This window comes from Perna viridis, chromosome 1 (genome assembly GCF_037379345.1).
Source record: "Perna viridis isolate PV_CMFRI_1.1 ecotype Kerala chromosome 1, ASM3737934v1, whole genome shotgun sequence".
Lineage (NCBI taxonomy): Eukaryota > Metazoa > Mollusca > Bivalvia > Mytilida > Mytilidae > Perna > Perna viridis.
The window spans coordinates 64,132,731-64,154,503 of record NC_142445.1 but is presented as its reverse complement, the minus strand read 5'-3'; the positions used below and the strand labels follow the sequence as shown (position 1 = coordinate 64,154,503).

General features: G+C 31.5%; 1 protein-coding gene across 21 annotated transcripts; it reads left to right on the top strand.

Annotated features, from left to right (window-relative positions):
• Window positions 1-166: 166 nt before the first annotated feature.
• Window positions 167-21,485, top strand: LOC148629830 (cerebral cavernous malformations 2 protein-like). Of its 21 annotated transcripts, none has more exons than XM_088557925.1 (13): window positions 173-274; window positions 727-779; window positions 4,690-4,907; window positions 5,104-5,187; window positions 6,113-6,208; window positions 7,093-7,183; window positions 8,234-8,280; window positions 8,775-8,910; window positions 10,641-10,674; window positions 11,873-11,990; window positions 12,869-13,013; window positions 14,287-14,416; window positions 20,691-21,485. In XM_088557925.1, exons 3-13 carry the CDS (start codon window positions 4,806-4,808, stop codon window positions 20,836-20,838), a joined length of 1,131 nt encoding a protein of 376 aa, XP_088414051.1. In that variant the 5' UTR covers window positions 173-274; window positions 727-779; window positions 4,690-4,805; the 3' UTR covers window positions 20,839-21,485. The 21 variants fall into 21 exon arrangements, with proteins under 21 accessions (XP_088414079.1, XP_088414149.1, XP_088414182.1 ...); XM_088558082.1 differs by lacking the exon at window positions 727-779 and adding an exon at window positions 15,440-15,459 and having other exon boundaries at window positions 176-301; window positions 8,775-8,892; window positions 11,882-11,990; XM_088558076.1 differs by lacking the exon at window positions 727-779 and adding an exon at window positions 15,440-15,459 and having other exon boundaries at window positions 176-301; window positions 20,691-20,905.
• The last annotated feature ends 288 nt before the right edge of the window (window positions 21,486-21,773 follow it).

The following is a 21,773-nucleotide window of genomic DNA, read 5'->3' as shown; positions in this document are numbered from 1 at the left end:
TTAGTCATGTATTATTATAATACTATACAAATTTATTTATGCAATTAACTAAAGATATACAATTTTGTGTTTGTGAAACTAACTAGCCAATTAAAAATCATATTAAGTCGTTCTGTCACTTATTTTACTTCAAGAACATTGAACAGAAATTGTGCTTGATGAAATCAACACTACACAGTAAATTGGGAAACGGTGTTTATAAAAAAAATATGTCGAACTCCTGAAAATCACCGATTTCTATGCAGTAATGCCCTAAAATATGCCTTAGCATTCGGTATGTCATACCAGAAACTTCTATTCAGTAAGCAATTATCATATCACGCTCCAACTATTTAGCTATTATGATTTGACTCAAATTTTACATATGATTTGGATACAGACTACAAGTAGAATGGCACCAATTTTGTTAGTATAAGAATGACAAAAGGGCTTCCGGCAGATAACTTCACGGACGGAAATGCCTTCTTCAAATTGATGCGTGATTCTCTTTTAAACTTAAAATGTTTCACTGATATCCCAACTGAATGATATTATATTTCAAACATTTTAAGTGTTAATTTTTAGCGAAAATTTTGTCGAACTGGTAAATCGAGACACCAAACTATTTTTTTTGTGCTTGGCCGCTTAGTAATTTCAAAGAAGATGGTTAAAAGCCAATACAATTTAATTGGAGTTAAACAAATGCAATAATCTTATTTTCACGATATTTGTTTTGTTTTGCTGCAGGTTGCAAGGGAAATATGGGTTCAACACCACAACATTCTCAAACCTTAGTCCATGTAATGACAGGCACTAGATAGCACATTGCTTAAAAAATAAACATTGGGAACTTATCTTGCAGGTTGCACGTCAAGCAACTTTTGAGTTTCAGCACCTTTGGTGCTTTGATTACCAATAGGTGACAATAGTGAAACTTTTGAAAAATTCACCACTTTAAAACAATGACTGTCAGAAACTGACTATTTATTCACTTGTATCTTCATTTTCCTAACTAAAAATCATTAAATGTTTTAAAGTCATAGCAAAACAGTTAACATTTTTTTCTATTTGAAGCAAATATTGTTTCTCCTTTTCTACCAATGGCACGCAAATAAAAAAAAATCATGAAAAAATAATATATGAGGAAGTTGAAACCTTAAATGCTCCTTAAATTATTTTTATAAGCCCTGTTATTATTAACTTCCAAAATGGTAAAATTTGTTATGATACATGTATATGGTTATTATTGTTCTTATGCATTTTCCTATTGTCATGGTCTGAAATACTAGTATATGAGAATGAAGCTGCCGTGATGCTGTATTTAAGTTCCCGATTTCACATGCACAAACTTGATATTGATGTTTTTTTTTCTGGCCATAAGCTTACTGAAACCAGTTGATCCAACTGATTGGTACTCTGAACGTGAAAGTTTCTTAAATTATCAGGGAAATTCATCCCAAGGTTCTGTTCATATACAGTGTTCCAGTCACAATTTCAAAATATATACATGTAGTAATATTTCACCATTTTGATCTACCTTTGTTTAACTATGAGACAACAAAGCAGCTGTAATGATCTGTAATGGTATTATTTTCATTACTTTCATTAGGCCATTTAGGCTAGGGAAGACCATCTGAATTTGAGAATTGATTTGGCCATTTTTCAATTGACTAAGTGTGACAATATCTGTATGTAGAATAATAATTGGAGTTTGAAAACCTCTTTTTCCAGTGGCTTCCTCCCAAATTTAGTTTGAAATACTGATATTTAAATTCTTGAATTCTTAGCTCACCTGGCTGGAGGCCATGTGAGCTATTGCCATCACTTGGCGTCTGTCGTCCTTGTCAACAATTTTTCAAAACTCTTCTCCTCTGAAACTAAAAATAGAACATAGGGGTCAGACAGTAGTTTTTCACATATTTCTCCAAAACGGTTAGGTTTAGCCAAATTCTGACATGGGGTAAAAGTGTTCAGCATGTATAGATCTATCTGTGGTATAATTTCCATTTGAATCTAATACGCCATGTTGGAGTTATTGCCCTTTTTCAACATTTTTTGCTTTTTTTCATGTTATTTCTTTCACAAATCTTCTCCTCTGACACTATTTGACCAATGGGAACCAAACTTGGTATGAATGTTCCTTGGGGTATTATGCATAGAACTGATGTGGGGATTTTTGATCTGTTGAAAAACATGGCTGTCATTACTAAAAATGGAACAGTAGTTTTTCATAAATATCTCCTAAATTTTAGGTTTAGCAAATTATTTCTATAGCTGAAATGACCTTTTTCATAAGGCCTTCAAAAGTCTTCAGGGATCAAAGTTATCAGGTGACTCCTTGTAAGAGTTATTGCCCTTGAAAGATGAATTTTTGCAGTTTTCAGCCAATATCTTGAAAACTATAATAGATAGAAAGAAACTTTCTATTGCTGAAATGATGCGTATGATAGTCCTACCTATGTCTTCTTGAGTCAAAACTGTTGGACAACTCCTTTTTAAATTTATTGCCCTTGAAAGACAAACTTTAACAGGTGAGCGATTCAGGCTCCTGGGAGCCTCTTGTAATATTTTGAGGAAACATGAACTTCAGACATTACTTCTTTTTAAGAGACTGGTCACTGGAGTCTTCGTAGAGAGGAGAAACTGATATATCTTCTTAAGCAAATTATATTTAATTAATATATGATTTTCAAATATGCCTTGTTATTCTTGATTTGAACAGCCATCAAACACCAGTTAGACTTGTTCAATCTCCCTCTTAACATGTACATGTTATGATATATTGCATGTGAGGTAACATGTTTCTGGATATTAACAAATATATTTTTACTTGGAAGTCGTGTAACTTCTGAGTCTTAAAATCATCTGATGTCAATCATAAGGACTTCCGGTTGATAACCACCTTAAAGACTTCCGGTTGATGATCGCCTTAAAAGGTCTTCCACCGCAAAAGAGACATGGTGTATGAGTATGAAAATGTATCAAATTGATTATTTTGTATTAATACATTGCCCGTTTTTACATTATGATTGAAATTATATTTTACATGATTGAATGTCAAAGAAATATTCAATACATATTTAGAAGTTCATACTATTAATGCCTTTGATATCCATATATGAATTCCATGTGATTGTCTTTGTTTAAAACTAAAAATTAGTTGTCAAGACACATTGAGACACAAAATATAAACGAAATGAAACAAAACAAAACAAAAAAAAGAAAATGAAATTTAAATTGGAATTTTGAATCATTAGTATTGTGTGGATGTGTAGTTCAAGAAGTGGTGAAAGTGCTGATCCCATTGTAATTAATTAATCTTTTTGGAAATCGAAAAAAGAACAAATTACCATTAGCGGATTTATAAAGTTTTCAAAATACCTATAATAATCTCCTGACTTTCGAGATTCAACGCCATCAGCAGTTTGATTTTTATTAAAGATCGCTGCTACCAAATGTCCAAAATCGTCTAAATTTTATGAAATAGTATATATTTTCCATTGCAAGCAAAACTTTTGGCGACTGTCCTGATTGTTGAAAATTTGGAAAATGTTATTGGAGGTAACTGATATTTTGAATAAACATGTAAATTGTTTCTACAAAACTTTGACCTGTTCAATCAACAGTATTTGTCAGATTATTTGTACAGTAGAAATTTGTCATCAACAAATAATTGGCTGTCCATAAAATGGTGGTACATGTGAATCCAATTTTGTGATCTATTTTCTACTTGTCCATTTTCATTGATAATCCCAATCAGCTGATTGCTGCTCAGTGATTATTTACCTGTCATAAAACTTTCTTTTATCTATTAAGACAGCAATTAACACATTTTTAGTCAGATTTATGGTTCTTACATTGTATATTTAGTTTTAATTATTTCAAATCATATTCCAATTAGAAGAGTCAATCAGCTGTTTTTGGCAAGTAAAGAAAGGTATAATATTAATTACAATATGCGCATATTGTTTACAAAATGGCAGATTAGAATGAGACCGTAAAAAAAAAGATTCATTTTCCTAAAAAAAATAACCTTTGACTTTAAAAAAGGGCAGGGCACCATGCAAAGGGCACAGAGTGTTACTTGGAAAAGGCAGTCCGACCACCCTGTGAAACTGATGTACATTGTAGGAAATAAAATGTATTTACAACAGGGACTTCATAAACAATTATCTCATGTGAGGTTTCTTGTTTAATGTATATTGATAGCTAACAATTGTATTTTGGTTCTTGTGATTATATTGCTACTTAACATATTTATTCTAATGGGACATTAGACTTGAAAGCATGAGCATTTGAGCCCTTTCAAGGCACTCACTTCACTGATTTTCCAGCCAGTGTAGAATATTGGGCTGTCCCATTGTGTTAGAAACTCATTCAACAATTTGTTTAAAAGATCTACAGAGCTTTTGGTAATTGTTGATTTATAAAACAAAGTCATCAAGGTTCAATAAGACTTACCCCAAAAACTTGTAAGAGATTCCTCAAACAAGTTTTGATATAAAATATACAAAATACATGTACAGTATCTCTCTTTTCTTTTGATATAAAATGCACCAAAATACATGTACAGTATCTCTCTTTTCTTTTGATATAAAAAACATTTACTAGCTTGCACACAAGTAAAGAATTCCATGAAAGTTAAATGAAAAGCAAAATTCTGTGCTATTCATTTGACTACATTTAGTAATTCTTAAACACATTTTGTAGGAATTGTCTGTATTTTATGGATTGAATGACTGTAATAACTTATAAATCAAACATGCAGATAAAACAATTCAAGAAATACAAATTGAATCTGATATAACATGAATTGAAGAGAAGTGATGTCATCCACCAGAGAAGGACACAAACTGACAGATCCAATTCCTGATTATTTGATGGGAGATTTGTTAATGAAGAATGAATGCATAGAGAATGCTATATGGGTAAGTTTCAGTACAAGTTATACAATACTTTTCTAGTTATTTTGATACTAACACAAATTTTAATTGTTTTTTTTTTGTTTGATTTAAAGATGAAAAGAAAGGAGAGAAAATTTCATCTTGTTGGTATCTGTTTTTTGTATCATTCATTTGCTAATATTTTATTTACCACAAATGTTTTCACTGCTTCACTTGACAGTATGCTGGTCGCGTTCCTGGGGTACCAATTGAAGTGGATGTTACAAACAGAACTGATGTTTTAAGGATAATTGATAGAGGAAAGGTAGGTATAGTATTATTGGTATTTTTTACAGTACAATAATTGTAATGTATCTTGAGATCACAACACAAGGCAAATCAGTCAAATTAGAGAATATTGTATCTGATTTGAATCATTTTGGTGGTTACACACAATGACAATAAACAACTATACTATACAAAGGTGTTAAATTAAGAAATTTATTATAAGAATGGTTAGTAAATGGCTAGCATAAAAAAATGGGAGGTATTTATACATCAGTCCATTAGCATTTGACATACAGTGTGGAATCTAACTACCACTCAAAGAACTTGTAAGCACTTGTTAGTGTTAAAAAGAAAACAGTAATGCTCAAAATCATTATATGATACAGTAAAGAAAATCTGAAAATCAAAGGTGAAGGTCCTATAACTTAACTATCCTTATGCTGAACATATGCCAAAATTACACATATTAATCTGTCAAAAACTTGAGGCTAGAAGCTCTAATCATGCTTACTCATAATACTCTGTTACAAAATTAAGGATCAAACTAGATTCAGTTTAACTGTTTGATGTCTATCCTATTCTAATTTGGAACTGTGATTGAAATATTAATGCATTGTTGATGTTTGTTAATTAAGCAGATAAGGGTTACAACAAAATTACCGAACACTAATCAGTTTCATAATCTAGTCAAGTCCAAAATAAATCCGGCAAAATAGAAATTACACCACTGGAGGAGCTTGTACCGCAATGGTCCTGACTTGGTTTAGGCACTTAAAACGAAATGATGGGTTAAGTTTTGGTTTTACAGCGCGCTAAACCTACCTCTTCCATTGAGGCGCGACTATACCAGTGGTTATTAAAAAGCATTTGCATGCTATTAGGTTTAGACCAGTAAGGGTTTTACCAATGTTTTTCTGACTGACTTGTTGAAATGGTACCTAATACAATGCATATGTATTTAGAAACAGGAATTCATACCACTTCATATGTCACTAGAAAATGATGCTGTATTTGGACTGAGTAAAAATGAAATCAAAATTTACAGAAAGAACACAGAGGTAAGTCTCCAGATACTAATATATTAGGTAGATAAGACAAAGCAATTATTAGGAATACTGCTACATTTGTACCTACATCTTTACAGTCATATCTTTGCAAGAAGTAAATGTAATGAATGTGTACAAGTTGATGGAGGAATTATTTGAGAGTTCATATTTTGATGCATTTAATTCATCTAAATTGAAGTTTACCTCTTCTATTAAGTTCTTTATTGCAATTCAAATATAGTGAAAATTCCATCTGCTTATGTACCTATTCTTTATTTAAAATTTATGAACAGATCTGGATTGGACTGGTATGTTATTAAAGCAATATAGAATTGGTGTTGACCTTTCTTATCAATAATATGGAGTGCTTACTTCTACATATTCTCTGTATTTTTTATGAATTTTGACTGCAAATTTCACTTAGCAAATAGTGAATTTCTCATTAGTGCTTAAGTTAAAAATCTCAAAAATCAGGATTCAGGACATTTTCATAAAGTACAGGCAAATATACAGATTCTCATTCAGTAGCTTAAACAGGTTGGAAAATTAGTGTTGATAATTGAAGGAAAAAGACCATGAGATATTTGACTCATATACCATTGAAGTGAAGTAACTGAACAATATTTTGAATTTCATTGTTAATACATGTACCAGCACTGAAAATTTTGAAATAAGTGAAGCATTGTAAATAGTGCAACAGTTTTTACAATATTATTGAGGGAAATTTTGTCAGATCAATTTTATTTCACATTCATCATGACAGATGCTTTTCAGTAGTGTGGCAAAAATCTTTTAGGCTAGATTGATGTGTTTTGAAAATTTTAATGATGAGATGTGACACAGTTACTTCACTATTTCCATTTTTTAGGAACACTTGTATATGTTTCTAATTGTAGAATGAAGTCTTGTTAAGAGTTCCAATTCCTGAGATAGCTGCTGTATGTTATATTAAAGATGATGGGCTGCATACATTAGCTATTAAATATGGTAATAATCTATTTGATTAATTACTAATGTAACAATTAAAAGAAGCTTTTAATTTCAGTTTTCTGTATAACAGCTTTGTATATTAACCATACAGCATACATTGTATTTACTATTTACAGTTTTTATACAAATATATTGCAGATAAACATTGGTGTTTATTTATCAGGTTTTAGAGTAACCTTTTCATGACATCCACTTAAAACCTGTTGATCTCTTCCCTATTTTGCCATTTTTAATACTCCTATGATTTGAATCATACTATTAAATGGTTAACCACAGTTTGTCCATCTTTTAACAAAAAATGACATCATATAATGATATAATGCTGTCATTTCCTGGCATCCTGGCAATAACTTGGGTATAATTGTATGGGTCTCTTTGAAATTGTACCAAACTTGAACTGACTATGAATAAGTGGCCAAGTAAGGGTTAGAATACAGGCATTTTCATTATGTCCCGACAATTACTGGTCTATAATTGAATGGATCTCTTCGAAATGTACCAAATGGTGCCTATTAACAAAAGAAAGGCTATGTTTGAATTTTGGGATTGTGATTTGAACAGAATTTAAACAGGACAGGAATTAGGGGCCAAAAAGGGGTCAGAAACAAGCATTTTCTTTATGTCCAGACAAAAACTTTCCTATAAATGAATGCATTTTAGAGTGTTTCACAAAAGTTATTGAGGGAACTAAGATTAGATACCAAAAAGGGACTACTTTGAATCTTGTCAAATTCTTTCCATGTGTCAAACATTTTATTGCAATCGAAATTCAAAGCTGCGTGCCCATACTTGCCCCAGTTGTTCAGGGTTCAACATCTGTGATTATATCAAGCTACATTTTTATTGGCATAATGTTTTGTACTCATGGAAGGAAGATCCTTTTATTTTTTCATTGTTTTCTGATTTTTGTTTTGTTTTCTAAGTTATGGCACTTTAAAACTGAAAAAAAATTAAACAGGCTCATCAAGTATTTTAACAGAGCATATATTATTGGCAGTTATGACCATACTTAAATCTTTTTAAATTATTTAAATTTGCACTTTCCAGGAAATCCAGATAAGTGTGATTTAGCTGTGTTGTACTGTAAAACACAGGTTTGTACTTGATAAAAATGTTAGACATTTTTGTTATTTCTTTCTATTTTTACGTTACCATTTTTTTTTTCAGACTAAAAGTGATAGTTGTAATGGAAGAATTTAGAAATGACTTTATTCAGTAATAATTTTTGTATTGAAATGTATTTTTAGATTATTTTTATAAGTAGCATGCTATATACCACATACAAAATATTCTAAAACAACATAATGCAAAGTTGTTTAGACCACTGCCATGGTAAAAAAGGTGAACAAAATTATGACCAACACTGTAGACATTTTTCAGAAATACAGATTTTGCTTTGAAGCTGCTGCTCTCACAAGAATGCTTTTCAAAGACTATTAATACAGTAGTTCTATTAGAATCTAAATTATAGAAATTTCCAGCCCTTTGCAAAAACATGATAATAAAGAGTCTGTGAATTATTTCTTAATTACTTGAGCACATAAATGATATGAATATAGATATTTTTAGCATTGCTCATTTCTTTCAGGTACAGGCAGATAATATCTGTGCCTCTCTAGGTCAGTGTTTCCAGTGGGCTTATCAAGAGGCAACGATGCAATTATTACAGAAAACAATAGATGAAGCATCAATCCGATCGGACAGAGGTATTGCCTCTTCTGATGGTAAAGTATTTTATTTTTTGTCTCGGTACTATTTTTTTTCTTATGTTAATTGAAAGTCTGTTAAAAATGATACTCCATGTGTTCCAGACAGGTAAGGTTAAATTAGGCACTCATTTAAAAGTTAGCTAATCTAAACTACATGATACCTGGAACAGTGATTAGTTGGAAGGTTGTAGGTAGATTATCTGTAAGCCATGTTGTTAGATTATGATGGCATTATGTTGAGTTTAGATTGTATTTGATTGAAATAATTTTGTCATTTATGTTAATAATGACAATCTATGATACTTGAGAATAATTAAGTACATCACAAATATTTAGAAAATTAAGTTTTTTAAGTATGAAAAATTTGCATTAAAGTAAAGAGCTGGAAACTTGCTTTGGAGACATGATTAGCATTGGATGTTCAAAATGTGCTATAACATGTTGCAAAATCTGTATTGTACTAGCTTTATGTTAAGGAAGTCATTGTCTGTAATGTTAGATGTAGCCATACTAAATTGCTGAAAAGGTAGAAGAGAGATAACTCTTGGCTAGAATTATGTAGAGATTCATAGAATCAATAGGAGGATATTTGTTTTAACCAGTCAGTTGTGTTATCTTTTAAGTTTTCCTGGAAACTACACTAATGCCCCTCCAGCACTATGTCAAATTAAATTAGCCTTGTTAAACATTTAGAGCAATGTCAACTTGTAATAGTAATACATGTACGAAACTTCAAAGGGAAATTGCAAAAAAATTAAAATTACTCAATAACCGCCTTGGAGATAATTATGAATCAATGTCAGACATCTCATTTATTCTTTCCACACCATGCTGGCCTTCTCTTTTCCTTTCTTAGGGTTTATAGCCATATACCAGTTAAAAACATTTCTGTTGGTAATCAGTTTGGATTCAAATATCTAATATCTACCTCAATTACACATATTTATATCTAGTGATAATTAAAAGAATAGTGTTCTATGACCCCACATGAAATTGTCCATTAGACATATTAAAAATGAAAGATTTTATCTAAATCTGTTTGAAAATGTAGGTGTGAGAGTACTTCTTGCAGTCTTGCCAGTTATGATGATTTTTTAACTTGTCTGAGAGATTCATGGCAGTAAACTTTTCTATTAAATTTCATATAAGTCCAAAGAGAAATGTAGTTGTGAGAGTATTTTGTATGGTCTGGCAGGTGCACGCATGTATACACAGTTTGAGACAATAACATTAAAACATAAGATAACTGCATGGACTACTAAAAGATAAAACATGATAAAGAGCTTCCAAATTATGTAAGTGTTCCATTAATCCCATAAAGGTTTGTTTAAATATAACAAGAATGGATATGATGAATATGTCAGAGACAACCCCACCTGGAAGAAAAATGCTCAAGGCCACCCATGGGTCTTCAATGAATGATGAGGAAACCCTCACACCACAGCACAGGCTGCAACTGGCCCCAAAACAACATACAAAGGTACAGCAAAAAAATTGCTCCCCCATATACCCCAGCAATTCAAAAGCAAACTGAAAGTGAAAACAAAACAATACATACAGTGGCCAGAAATTCCTGACTTGATACAGGTGCAAAAAATTTGATGGGGTTAAAGTACTTTGGCATAATTACAACCCTCCCTTTTTAAATCTGGCCACTGTGGGAAAAATATTACGCAGTTAAACACACATAAATTATTTTAATTTTTTACACATTGGTTTGTAATGCAGATTTTCTATTATCACAGGTTCTGGAACAGTGATTAACAATCAACCGTCATTGTGAGTACAATATAATGATATATTTGAATATTTTCCTTTGCATATGATTTCACTGGTTTGTTACTTCAGTTTTGAAACAATTATAAATCTAAATATAATTTTACTTGCCTTGCCTTTCATGTTTGCGACTAAGTTGAAAGACTGGAATTTTGTTTATGTATATGATGTTCAAACCATAAACATTTCAACATATGGAGTCCCATTACCCTAAAATTATATCCAATTTATATATGCATAGACATCAAAAGAAAGTATATGGTATGTACAAAATACCATATCACTGATAAAGCTAGAAAGATTAAGTTTTTCATGAAAAAGTGCACTTCTTAACGAACAGTTGGTTTCTTTTGATTAATTATCTTTATACTTGATAAGATAAAAGTTCTATTGGCCTGTTATTTTTGTGTATTAGTGTGTCTAGAGGAATAACAAATCAAATTTGTTTATGTGTATTAGTGTGTCTAGAGGAGTAACAAATCAAATTTATGTTTTTTTTTGTGTATTAGTGTGTCTAGAGGATTAACAAATTAAATTTGTTTATGTGTATTAGTGTGTCTAGAGGAGTAACAAATCAAATTTATGTTTTTGTGGATTAGTGTGTCTAAAGGAGTAACAAATCATATGTATGTTTTTGTGTATTAGTGTGTCTAAAGGAGTAACAAATCAAATTTATGTTTTTGTGTTTTAGTGTGTCTAAAGGAATAACAAATCAAATTTATGTTTTTGTGTATTAGTTTGTCTAGAGGAGTAACAAATCAAATTGATGATTATGTATATAAGTGTGTCTAGAGGAGTAACAAATCAAATTTATGTTTTGTTTTGATTTTTTTTTTTTAAGAAGTTGCATGCAGACATTCAGTTGATTTTTTAGATCAAATTCATGTTTTATTCTGCTTCCGTATTGGTCATGGACTTCGAAGCTTTTATTGAATAAAGTTCAATAATACGAAGTTCAAGAATAACTTTTTTCTAGTTATGAATTCTATAATCATATTTATACTGTACCTGAAACCAGTTCTGTGTACAATACTGTATTATGGTCCAAAATCAGAGGTAAGTGGGTTAAGAATTAAGAGTCTATAAATCCACCTACTGTACCTATGGATATTTGCTGCAAGGACATTTATGTCACCCTGAAACATTTAGTGTATTAACTTTTTCTGCTTTTTGTATAAAGTTGGTCTTTTATGTTATTTAGTATTTCTAGGTCTGACTCTGAATTCGGAGGACATCGGGCACAAAGAACATCTAGTGTGGGAGAGAAAAGTGAAACTAGTAGTAGCCATGCTGTACTTGTAAAAGAATATATGAAAGATGTAATATATTATCTAATTAATATTCCTTGATAAAATATACAAATGAGCTTTTGCTAAAACTTGGTAGTATTAACTTATCTGAAACTAATTTTCGTTTTATTTTCTAATTGCATGATCTTTTGGGATATCGTTTTTCAATCTATTTGAAAAGCAGAAAGGATGGTAGCCATTTGTATGATTTGTTATTTTGTCAAGGTTTCTTGTCATAATGCAATCAAACAATACAGAAAATGGCACCATTACTATTAAGCAAAGAAAATTATGAATTCTTAAACATGAAGATAAAGAAATTTTTGTCTTCATTTAGTCTATGTAGTATAGCAAACCATGGTAATGGTTCAAAAGTTATGCACTACTTCTTTATTGAGAGAAATTGATTATCCAATACAGAAAAGATCTAAACTGTTTTCTAGTAAGTGTTTGCCAATCTAGGTGTGCCTTTTGAGGCATTCATTGTTGTTATTTTTGTGCACCATGAAGAGACGTCTGAAAGATTTAAAGGAAGCCTAACATAGTTTAATCATGAAAATTATGTTTCATTCAGTTTTCAAATGTTTAAGTACTTCTTCACTAAGAATTGGGCAAAATGTGTACAAGGTGCAGCACATGTGCCTTTTTAAGATATTGATAGATCAAACTTAGTTGAAATGCACTTTGGAAAAATGGCAGGAAAATTTTTCCACACTTCTTCCTTAAATAAGCAGTCAAAAAATATCTATGTCACAGATGCTTCAAGATAAATAATAGCATTTCAGTTGTTTTTAAGGTGTATTGAATATATTTAAGGGGAAAAAAGACCAAAATGAGAAATATGATGTGCCATCCATTGCCTGATTCTTACACAGAATGGTACTTCAGAATTATTTTTATTATTTCAGCTTCCCAAAATATTTTCTGTCCAGGAGTTGCAGGAATTTAACAGCCTGGTCCAAGCACTGAATGACCCTTTAAAAACAGACATTTCAGAAGTCTGTGATAAGATTTATTCATTGTATGGTCCAGAGAGGAGACATCATATCACAGGTACTTATGTATTTGCACTAGTAAATTGAACCTTAACTCGTGATATTGTATACATAGGGCAAATCCAGGATTTCAGGGTTGAGGGGGGGGGGCACAAATAGAATTATAGGCAGAGCAAGGCAAGGCTAGAAAAGTTTGGGATTAGAAGTAGGGAAAAATAAAGATTAATGCAAAAAAAAAAATCATTTAAATCATATCAATTTAGCCTCCCAGATAGTTATAGGTGAACTTGTATAATTTCCCACTTTGCTGACAAGAAAGGAACTATTTTTATGTAGGACTACTAGATTTGTGAATATGAATTACAGCTAGGTAGCCTTTTACAGCTAATTGAAAAAACCAGTTCCAATCTCAACACTGATTTAAATAGGCTAGTGAATAATTTAAATATCTCTTTAGGAGAAATTTACCCTACATTATACCATTGTGTTCTACTTTAGGTAGAAATTTACCCTACATTATACCAATATGTCCTACTTAACTACTTCCGAATACCTGTGTGATCTTTTGGACACTGTCTTTCAAGTTTGAATTGCGGTCAATTATGATGACCTTAACCTCTATATTTGCCATCCACCAATGTCTTTGGGTAGCTTGTACTCTTTATACAAGTGATTTTCTGATTGGAAAACAGTGTTCATTTTATTTAAATATTCATAGACCAAGCCTATTTTTAGTATCAATTACTTAATTGAACTGAATGTTGAAACTTCTTTTAAAAAGCTTTTGATGCTCATACATTGTTAAACTGAGATTCTTTCTAGCTGAAGTATTCTTAAGAACTTAAGTAATGATAACATTCATTACACTTTTGCAAAACTTGCAATATGAATGCATGCACCAGTCCTTCTAAGGACCTTTTCTTAAAACAGTTTTGTAAAATGACTGTAAATACTGGTATCATTTTTTTTCTTTGGTATAGTGACTGTATATAAGAAGCCCCAAAATATAAACTTGAAAATGTACCAGTATAGAAAATTTAACATTGATTTAAATGGCCTCAGGGAGTTGTATTTACTTAACCTTTAGAGGTTAAAGTCATCATAATTGACAGCTATTTAAACTTAAAAGATAGAGTCCAAAAGATCATACAGGTGTTTTGTGGTAGTTCAGTAGGACACATTGGTATACTGTAGGGCAGATTTCTTCTTAGAGAGCTATTTTAATTATGCAGTAGACTACCTAAATTTGTATTGAAATTGGAACTGGTCATTCTCAACTACTGTAATTGTGACTACATTATTGCATATTCTATATTAACTTTCTTTTATAGGGTTATGCCCCTTTATTCCAAGCAGTCATTACAATTTCTTTGAGCGGTATTTGAAAGATAAAGGTGTAGATGTATCAGAAAATGGACAAAGTACATTGTCAAGTAGACATAGTATCACTAGAATATACACGTAAGTTAGCTGATGTCAGGACGATGCTATGAGCATGCTTAATTTTTTTTCTTTCTCAAAAAGATAATACAGTAAAACCTGTCACATGTCACATGAACTCCATGTGGACTGAAGGTTTTGAAACCTGTCTAAAGTAAACTCCTTGTGGACTGAAGGTTTTGAAACCTGTCTAATGTGAACTCCTTGTGGACTGAAGGTTTTGAAACCTGTCTAAAGTGAACTCCTTGTGGACTCAAGGTTTTGAAACCTGTCTAAATTGAACCCCTTGTGGAATGGAGGTTTTGTTCAGTTTAAGCAGGTCTTGTGTTCACACACTTTAAAATGCATTGAAATTGAAGTAATGGAATGTCAGAAGATGTTTAATTTAGACAGGTTTGTAGTTTATTCCGGGTTCAGTTTTAAAAAGTTTCACTGAACATTGTAGGCATTTTAGATTTTTCAAGTTGTTCATTCTGATTCTTATTTTTTCAACTGTAAAAAATTCTTTCCTTATTGCTGTGACTCTAAATTTTAAAATCAAATATTTTTTTTGTTACTTTGGGCACATGCAATATCATTGCTCTGTCTACATTGTCAATTTTTTTGTGTATGGTTTAAAGCTACTCTGAATAAAAATGTACAGATCAACTAAAGAATCATGCAAATAAAGAAAAAGGAGATCAAGTTTAAATCTTTCTTCAAGATGCATTAGTTATCAATAAAAATACCAATAAGAGTTTGAACAGTTAAGACATAAGTCAATATATTTGAATTGAATTCACCTGTAAATTTTTTACACAGTTCAGATACTATTTCAGTGTGCGGAAAAAGTGGATTGCTGTCAATGTGCATTTTGACACCCACTTGCTTTCCAAACCTTCCCAACCTCTCTCAATATTTAGTGGTTTTTAAATTACTATTGAAAGCTGACCAAAAAGTGGACTTATCACCTCCTGCATGATTGTTAGGTGAACCTGTACTTAAGAAACCAATAATACATTTAAATCTAAAGTAAATTATCTTAAAACCAAAATTTTACTGTAGGAGACATGATTATGACTAAGGTAAGAACAACAAATTAGAGAGTTTAGGCCAATTAAATATCTACAGTTCTGGTTACATTTAATTGCTACCCATAGCTACTTACAGTGGTCATTACATCATATCGACACCATTCATCTCTTATCAATGCAGTTTTTGGTCCATTCATATTTTTTTACATGTACAATGCCTAATATCATTGCTAGAGATGGTTTCATGAAATGAATAAGCTTTTTGTAGCTAAAAGGCCAGGTGAGCTATTGCCATCATTTGGTGTCCATTGTCGTCGTTAACAATTATACACAACTCTTCTCCTCTGACAATACTTGACCAATTGAAACCAAACTTGGTATGAATGTTCCTTGGGGTATCCTGCATAGAACTGATGTGGGGATTTTTGATTTGTTGAAAAACATGGCCGCCGTTACTAAAAATAGAACATAGCAGTCAGACAGTAGTTTTTCACATATATCTCCTAAACTGTTAGGTTTTGATGGGATAAAAGTGTTCAGCATGATGAGATCTAAATTTTGGTTTTAATCCGTTTAGCCATGTTGGAGTTATTGCCCTTTTTCAACGATTTTTGCTATTTTTAATGTTATTTCTTTCAAAAATCTTCTCTGACACTACTTGACCAATTGAAACCAAACTTGGTATGAATGTTCCGTAGGGTATCCTGCATAAAAATAGAACATAGGGGTCAGACAGTAGTTTTTCACATATATCTCCAAAACCGTTTATCCAAATTCTTTCAGTAGCTGAAATGATCCATATTATTAGGACTACAAAAGTCTTCAGACTCCTTGTAAGAGTTATTGCTCTTGAAAGGGGAAAAATGACTTTTTTTTAATAGTTTTCAGTCAATATCTTGAAAACTATGATAGATTAAAAGAAAGTTTCAATTGTTGAAAAGATCTTGTGATAGTCCTACCAAAGACTTCTTGAGTCAAAATTGTTGGACAACTTCTTGTTTGATTTATTGCCTTTGAAAGGCAAAATTCAACAAGGTGAGTAATTCAGGCTCCTGGGAGCCTCTTGTTTTAAATAAATGACCAAAGGTTTTTAGTAAATTCAAACATTTAACTTTTAGCCATTTGTACTGATATTATCCTTTTGGCACCCTTGTCTCCATGTCAAAATGATTCTTTGTGTACATGCATCTCAGTCCACCATATTGTTTATGTAAGTAGCAAGAGTCACATGACTTTCCAATTTTATTTTTAGGAATTTCTCTAACCATTCTAACATTGCTTTTAATATGACTGCAAAAAATTGTGATTGTATAATGGTATAGTGCTGACATCATTTGTGTTTTTGTTTTCTGTGTCATCATCATAGAAACTAGGTTTTCATTGCAATAACCTGAATATTAGCTGGTTGATCTTCATGAAATCAAGGTCCAAACTACCAAAGAAAGGTTTGTATTGACTTTTGGGGTTGGGTCCCAACTGTTTTAGAGTTTGGAGCCAATGACAAGCATTTCAAAAGAATTAAGCTATATAACTCCTGTGAAAATATATTGATGTCTATTATATTTTTCCGCAATATTATTTGCCATGACATCAGACTGGCACATTGATTTTTGGGGTTAAGTCCTGGACCTTTTAAGAATTACGGGCCTGTAACAAGCATTTTCCTCATATATTATATATAGTAAAAATGAATGGACCTTTTTTTAATTTTACTACAAATTGCTATTGAACAAAAGAAAGATTTGAATTGATTTTGGGAGATGTGACTTGAAGCAAGTTAAAATTTTGCACCACAAAGTGGCCAGAAATAAGTGTTCTGATTTTCGGATGATGATTTGGAATGAGAAGGAATGGTTCTCTTTGAAATTGCATAACAAGGTGCCTTACCCCGAAAGCAGGGTTGGGATTGATTTTGGAGGTTCTGACATACTTTGAAAGCACTTTAATTCATGGATACCAATTTTCGTGGATCAAGGAAGAAACACAAGTTAGTGGATTCTTAAATTTGTGGTTTTGAAGTTTTCAGTATACACATCAATGGGAGTCTACTATTCGTTGGGAACCAAATATCATGGTTTGATATACCCAAGAAAACCACGAAAATTGGTGCCCGACGAACAATAGTACTTTCACAGTACTATTTAGGAATAAGAGGCCAAAAAAGGGCCACTCCAATTCTGGTTAAATCCAAATTACAATTAAAGGCTATATCAAGTTCAACTTCTGTGGTCACATCAAGCTGTGCCCTGCAAAGCATTTTATTTTCCTGATAGCCATCCTGATATTGCTTTGTGTTAGTACTATATTTCAATCTTTTGATAATTTCATATTTAAAATAATACCAGTTACTGAATTCAGGAAATACTAATTTTTTTTTCTTTAAGAGAAGTTGTAACCTGTGTAATGTTAGATCTGCTGTCTACAATTTTTTGTGTATATAGTTAAAAAAAGGCTTAGTAACATGTCATTTCTTCACAGTTGTGTCCTTAGCAAGTATTTAGTGTTATGCTCATTTTCATTACTCCGTAACTACTCCATAACATGTATGTAAATCCCTCTAAAATTTGTAGCCAATATTGTGAAAACTTTAATAGATAGAAAAAAAATTTCATTGATGAAGGGGTCCTTATAATCAGGCCTACAAAAATCTTCATTGGATGAAAGTTGTCACACATCTCCTTGTTAGAGTTATTGCCCTTGAAAGGCAAAATATGATGGTTTTTTTTTGGTTTTTGTAATTTTAATAGGCTGCAAGTAAAATATTACAAAAACTTCAATAAATATACATAAATGATGTTTTTTTATAACTTCTTGATCCATCTGTTAACATGTAGCTACTACATAAATGATCATGATATTGTGCTATGGTGTACATTAACAGAAGGGAAAATATTCACAAAACCTTTTATTCCAAAAATGCACAGATATTCACATTTTTAACTTAAGATTTTTATACCCTGCCACATGAAGTGGTGAGGTATTATGTGATACTTTCTGAAAAAGTTGCATGTCTGTCTGTCTGTCCAACAGTTACCAGATAATAATTAGAGAATGGATCAATGAATTTTTTTAAACTTTGCACAATTGTATAGTACCATAAAATACTGATTTAGTTTAATTTCCACCAAAATTAAAAATACAATTTTTGAGTTTAGCCATTTTTTAACATTTTGCCATCCACTTTTTTAGCTCACCTGGCCCATGGCCATGTGAGCTATTGCCATCACGTGGGGTCCGTCGTTGTCATTAACTTTTTTTTCAAAACTCTTCTCCTCTGACACTACTTGACCAATTGCAACCAAACATGGTATGAATGTTTCTTGGGGTATTTTGCATAGAAAAGATGTTGGGAACATAGGGGTCAGACAGTAGCTTTTTGCATATATCTCCAAAACCGTCAGGTTTAGCCAAATTCTGACAGGCTTAATGTGTTCAGCATGATGAGATCTATCCATTGTGAAATTTTCACTGCAGTTAAGGTCTCACTAACCACTTCCGGGTCAAATGGCCACACCCCCTACGTAATACTAAAATCACATTGAACCTTGATCTGTGCATTGTAAGTGCATTATTTGTGTGTATTCTGATCAAAAGTAGTCAAAATGAAGCTGAGAATGTGTACTTTAAAATTATTCTTGTAATTTACTACAAAAGTGTATGAATATTGTTTACACGTGTAAGTAATTTGCCTCCATGCTGTCAGTTAGCAGGAAAGGGTTAGTGGATTTTCTGTATCATTTATTCAAGTAAATTTTGTGAAGAGTTTCTATGACCATCGTACCATTAGCATAATGATTTTGGAAGCCTAATTTTTTTCAAGCATTTGCAATGGTATGCAACTTAAAGATGTTGTTTGTCCTTGGAATTCACAGTGAAACTTTGAAAATTATTTTTTAACATGTAAAGTGATGGAAACATTAAATGTGTTTAGTGAGACCTAAGCCATGTTGGAGTTATTGCCCTTTTAAGGCATTTTTTTGCTATTTTTAATGTTATTTCTTTCAAAAATCTTCTCCTCTGACACTACTTGATCAATTGGAACCAAACTTAATATGAATGTTCCTTGGGGTATCCTGCATGGAACTGATGTGGGGATTTTTTATCCATCAAAAAACATGGTGGCTGTTACTAAAAATAGAATATAGAGGTCAGACAGTAGTTTTTCGCATATTATATTTCAAAAATCATAAGGTTTAGCCAAATTTTGAAATGATTCTTTTAATAAGACCTAGAAAAGTCTCCAGGGATCAGAGTTGTCAGACGACTCCTTGTAAGAGGTATTGCCTTTGAAAGGTAAGCAATGACTCTTTTTTTTTTTTTTTAGTTTTCAGCCAATATCTTGAAAACTATGATAGAAAGAAAGAAACTTTCAATTGATGAAATGATCCATATGATCAATCCTACCAAAGTCTTTTTGAGAAAAAAATTTTGGACAATTCTCGTTAAATTTATTGCCCTTGAAAGGCAAAATTTAATCAGGTGAGCGATTCCGGGAGCCTCTTGTTTCACTATAACATGGCATGGCATCACTTAATGTTCCATTAGTGCCCACTTTGTGCTGCAAGTATTATAGTATAATAAAGAGGATAGAATATGTCTTCCCTTGATTCAATGGTCATTACTTCGGTTATTGGACGGTTAAGGAGATTTAAAACTTTCTGTCATTTCATTGGTATGTTCATCTAAGTTTGATAGAAAGTATATTGATCTCTTTGTCTAATGAACTCGTGAAAGAAGTTCATCAGGTGATGGCCATTTAATCAATGAAAGCTTTATTCCCTGAAGTAAACTATATTACTTAAAGTAATACTTACAACTTGGACTGTTTTTTACTTGAACTATTACCAAGCATTTGGTTGCTCTATTCTGATTTACCTTTTCATTTCTTTTTGAAAATCGATGCAGGTGATACTCCTCAGTTTTTGTGGGTATTTGTGGTGTTATTTTTCTTATATATATATATTTTCAAATCAGGTTTTAAATATTTATGTCGGCCAAAAGCTCAGTAGAGCTTATGCTTATTATTATGCATTTCATGTCGACTCTAAATAAAACTTATTTATTTATTACTTATTTATACACATAAATGGTAGTGAAGTACTATTCATTTCAATTTCTTTTAGTTAAAGAATTTCTAATGAGCTGAAACTTTCCATGAGGTGTGATAGTCCATTCTTTTTTTGATTTACCACATTTGTTCACTATTAAAACACTTAACAGCAATTATATTTGTAAGTCCTTGAGAATATTAAACCTAATATCCTTGTTGTGTATCATTACAGGAGATCTCAGAGTGATGTGTCTACAATGAATGCAAGTGATCTTGACCAAGTACTAGACCATCTTTCTGTTGAACTTGAAAAAATGAATGCAAGTGTTGGTGATGTCAATAATTCTTATATTTATTCCAATAATAATGATGCAGGATAACCAACCAAATGTATATTTCCTGGGTTGTTATCTTGTTCTCTGAGCTTCTAAGGTGCTATTTTTTTCCCACAAAAGAATTCTTCTTGTGTATGATGTTGACAGCTGGATACTGTCTAAGTAATAACCTTCTTGTTCATTTATAGTCAGAATGTGTTTCACATAAATTTTCTTTTACACCTATGACATTTTATTGTTATATTTTCTTTGTAGAAACACCATGCTAGCTTTAGTGTAAAAATATAAATATTTGATATGGTCAACTTTTTAAAGTCTTGATGGAAGTTCATTTTATAATATTCTATGTAATTTTTAATTGATTTATTACTACCAGTATGTGAAGATATTTGTACTTAGATCTAGATTAGAAGCAGAAATTGGTTGGTTGAGCAAGCTTGCTTTTGTAGTTTAAGACTATTTCAAATACTGAGTTAAATTTTATTCATTATTTCTAGGAAATTGTTCTGTGTTTTCTTTTCCTCTTGAACTTCAAAGCATACTGCAGCTACAACTTCTTCCAAAAATTAAATTACCAATTTTATGAATTATTTACATTTGTATTTATATGTTTAATTAAACTGTATTTTTAATGTGTTTGTAATTACATTTGTATTAAATAATTGCACTATCAATTAAATTATTTTTTTCTCTTCTTGACTTTCAGAGTGTTAATGACTTTTAAAAGCAATCATAAATATTCTTCAATTAGATTTTAGTGCACTTAAGAGTTAGGATGTGCTTATACATAAAAATTTTAGAGGTCATTTATATTGATCTTGTTTCAAAAGTATAGAAACATAAAAAAAAACATGCACATGTTGTCGTGTTAGGTATCCATACAGAAAGTTGATAGAGAATAGAAACATAAAAAACATGAAGATGCACACGTTAATGTGTTAGGTTGATAGAGAAAAGAAACACAAAAAACGTGGAGATGC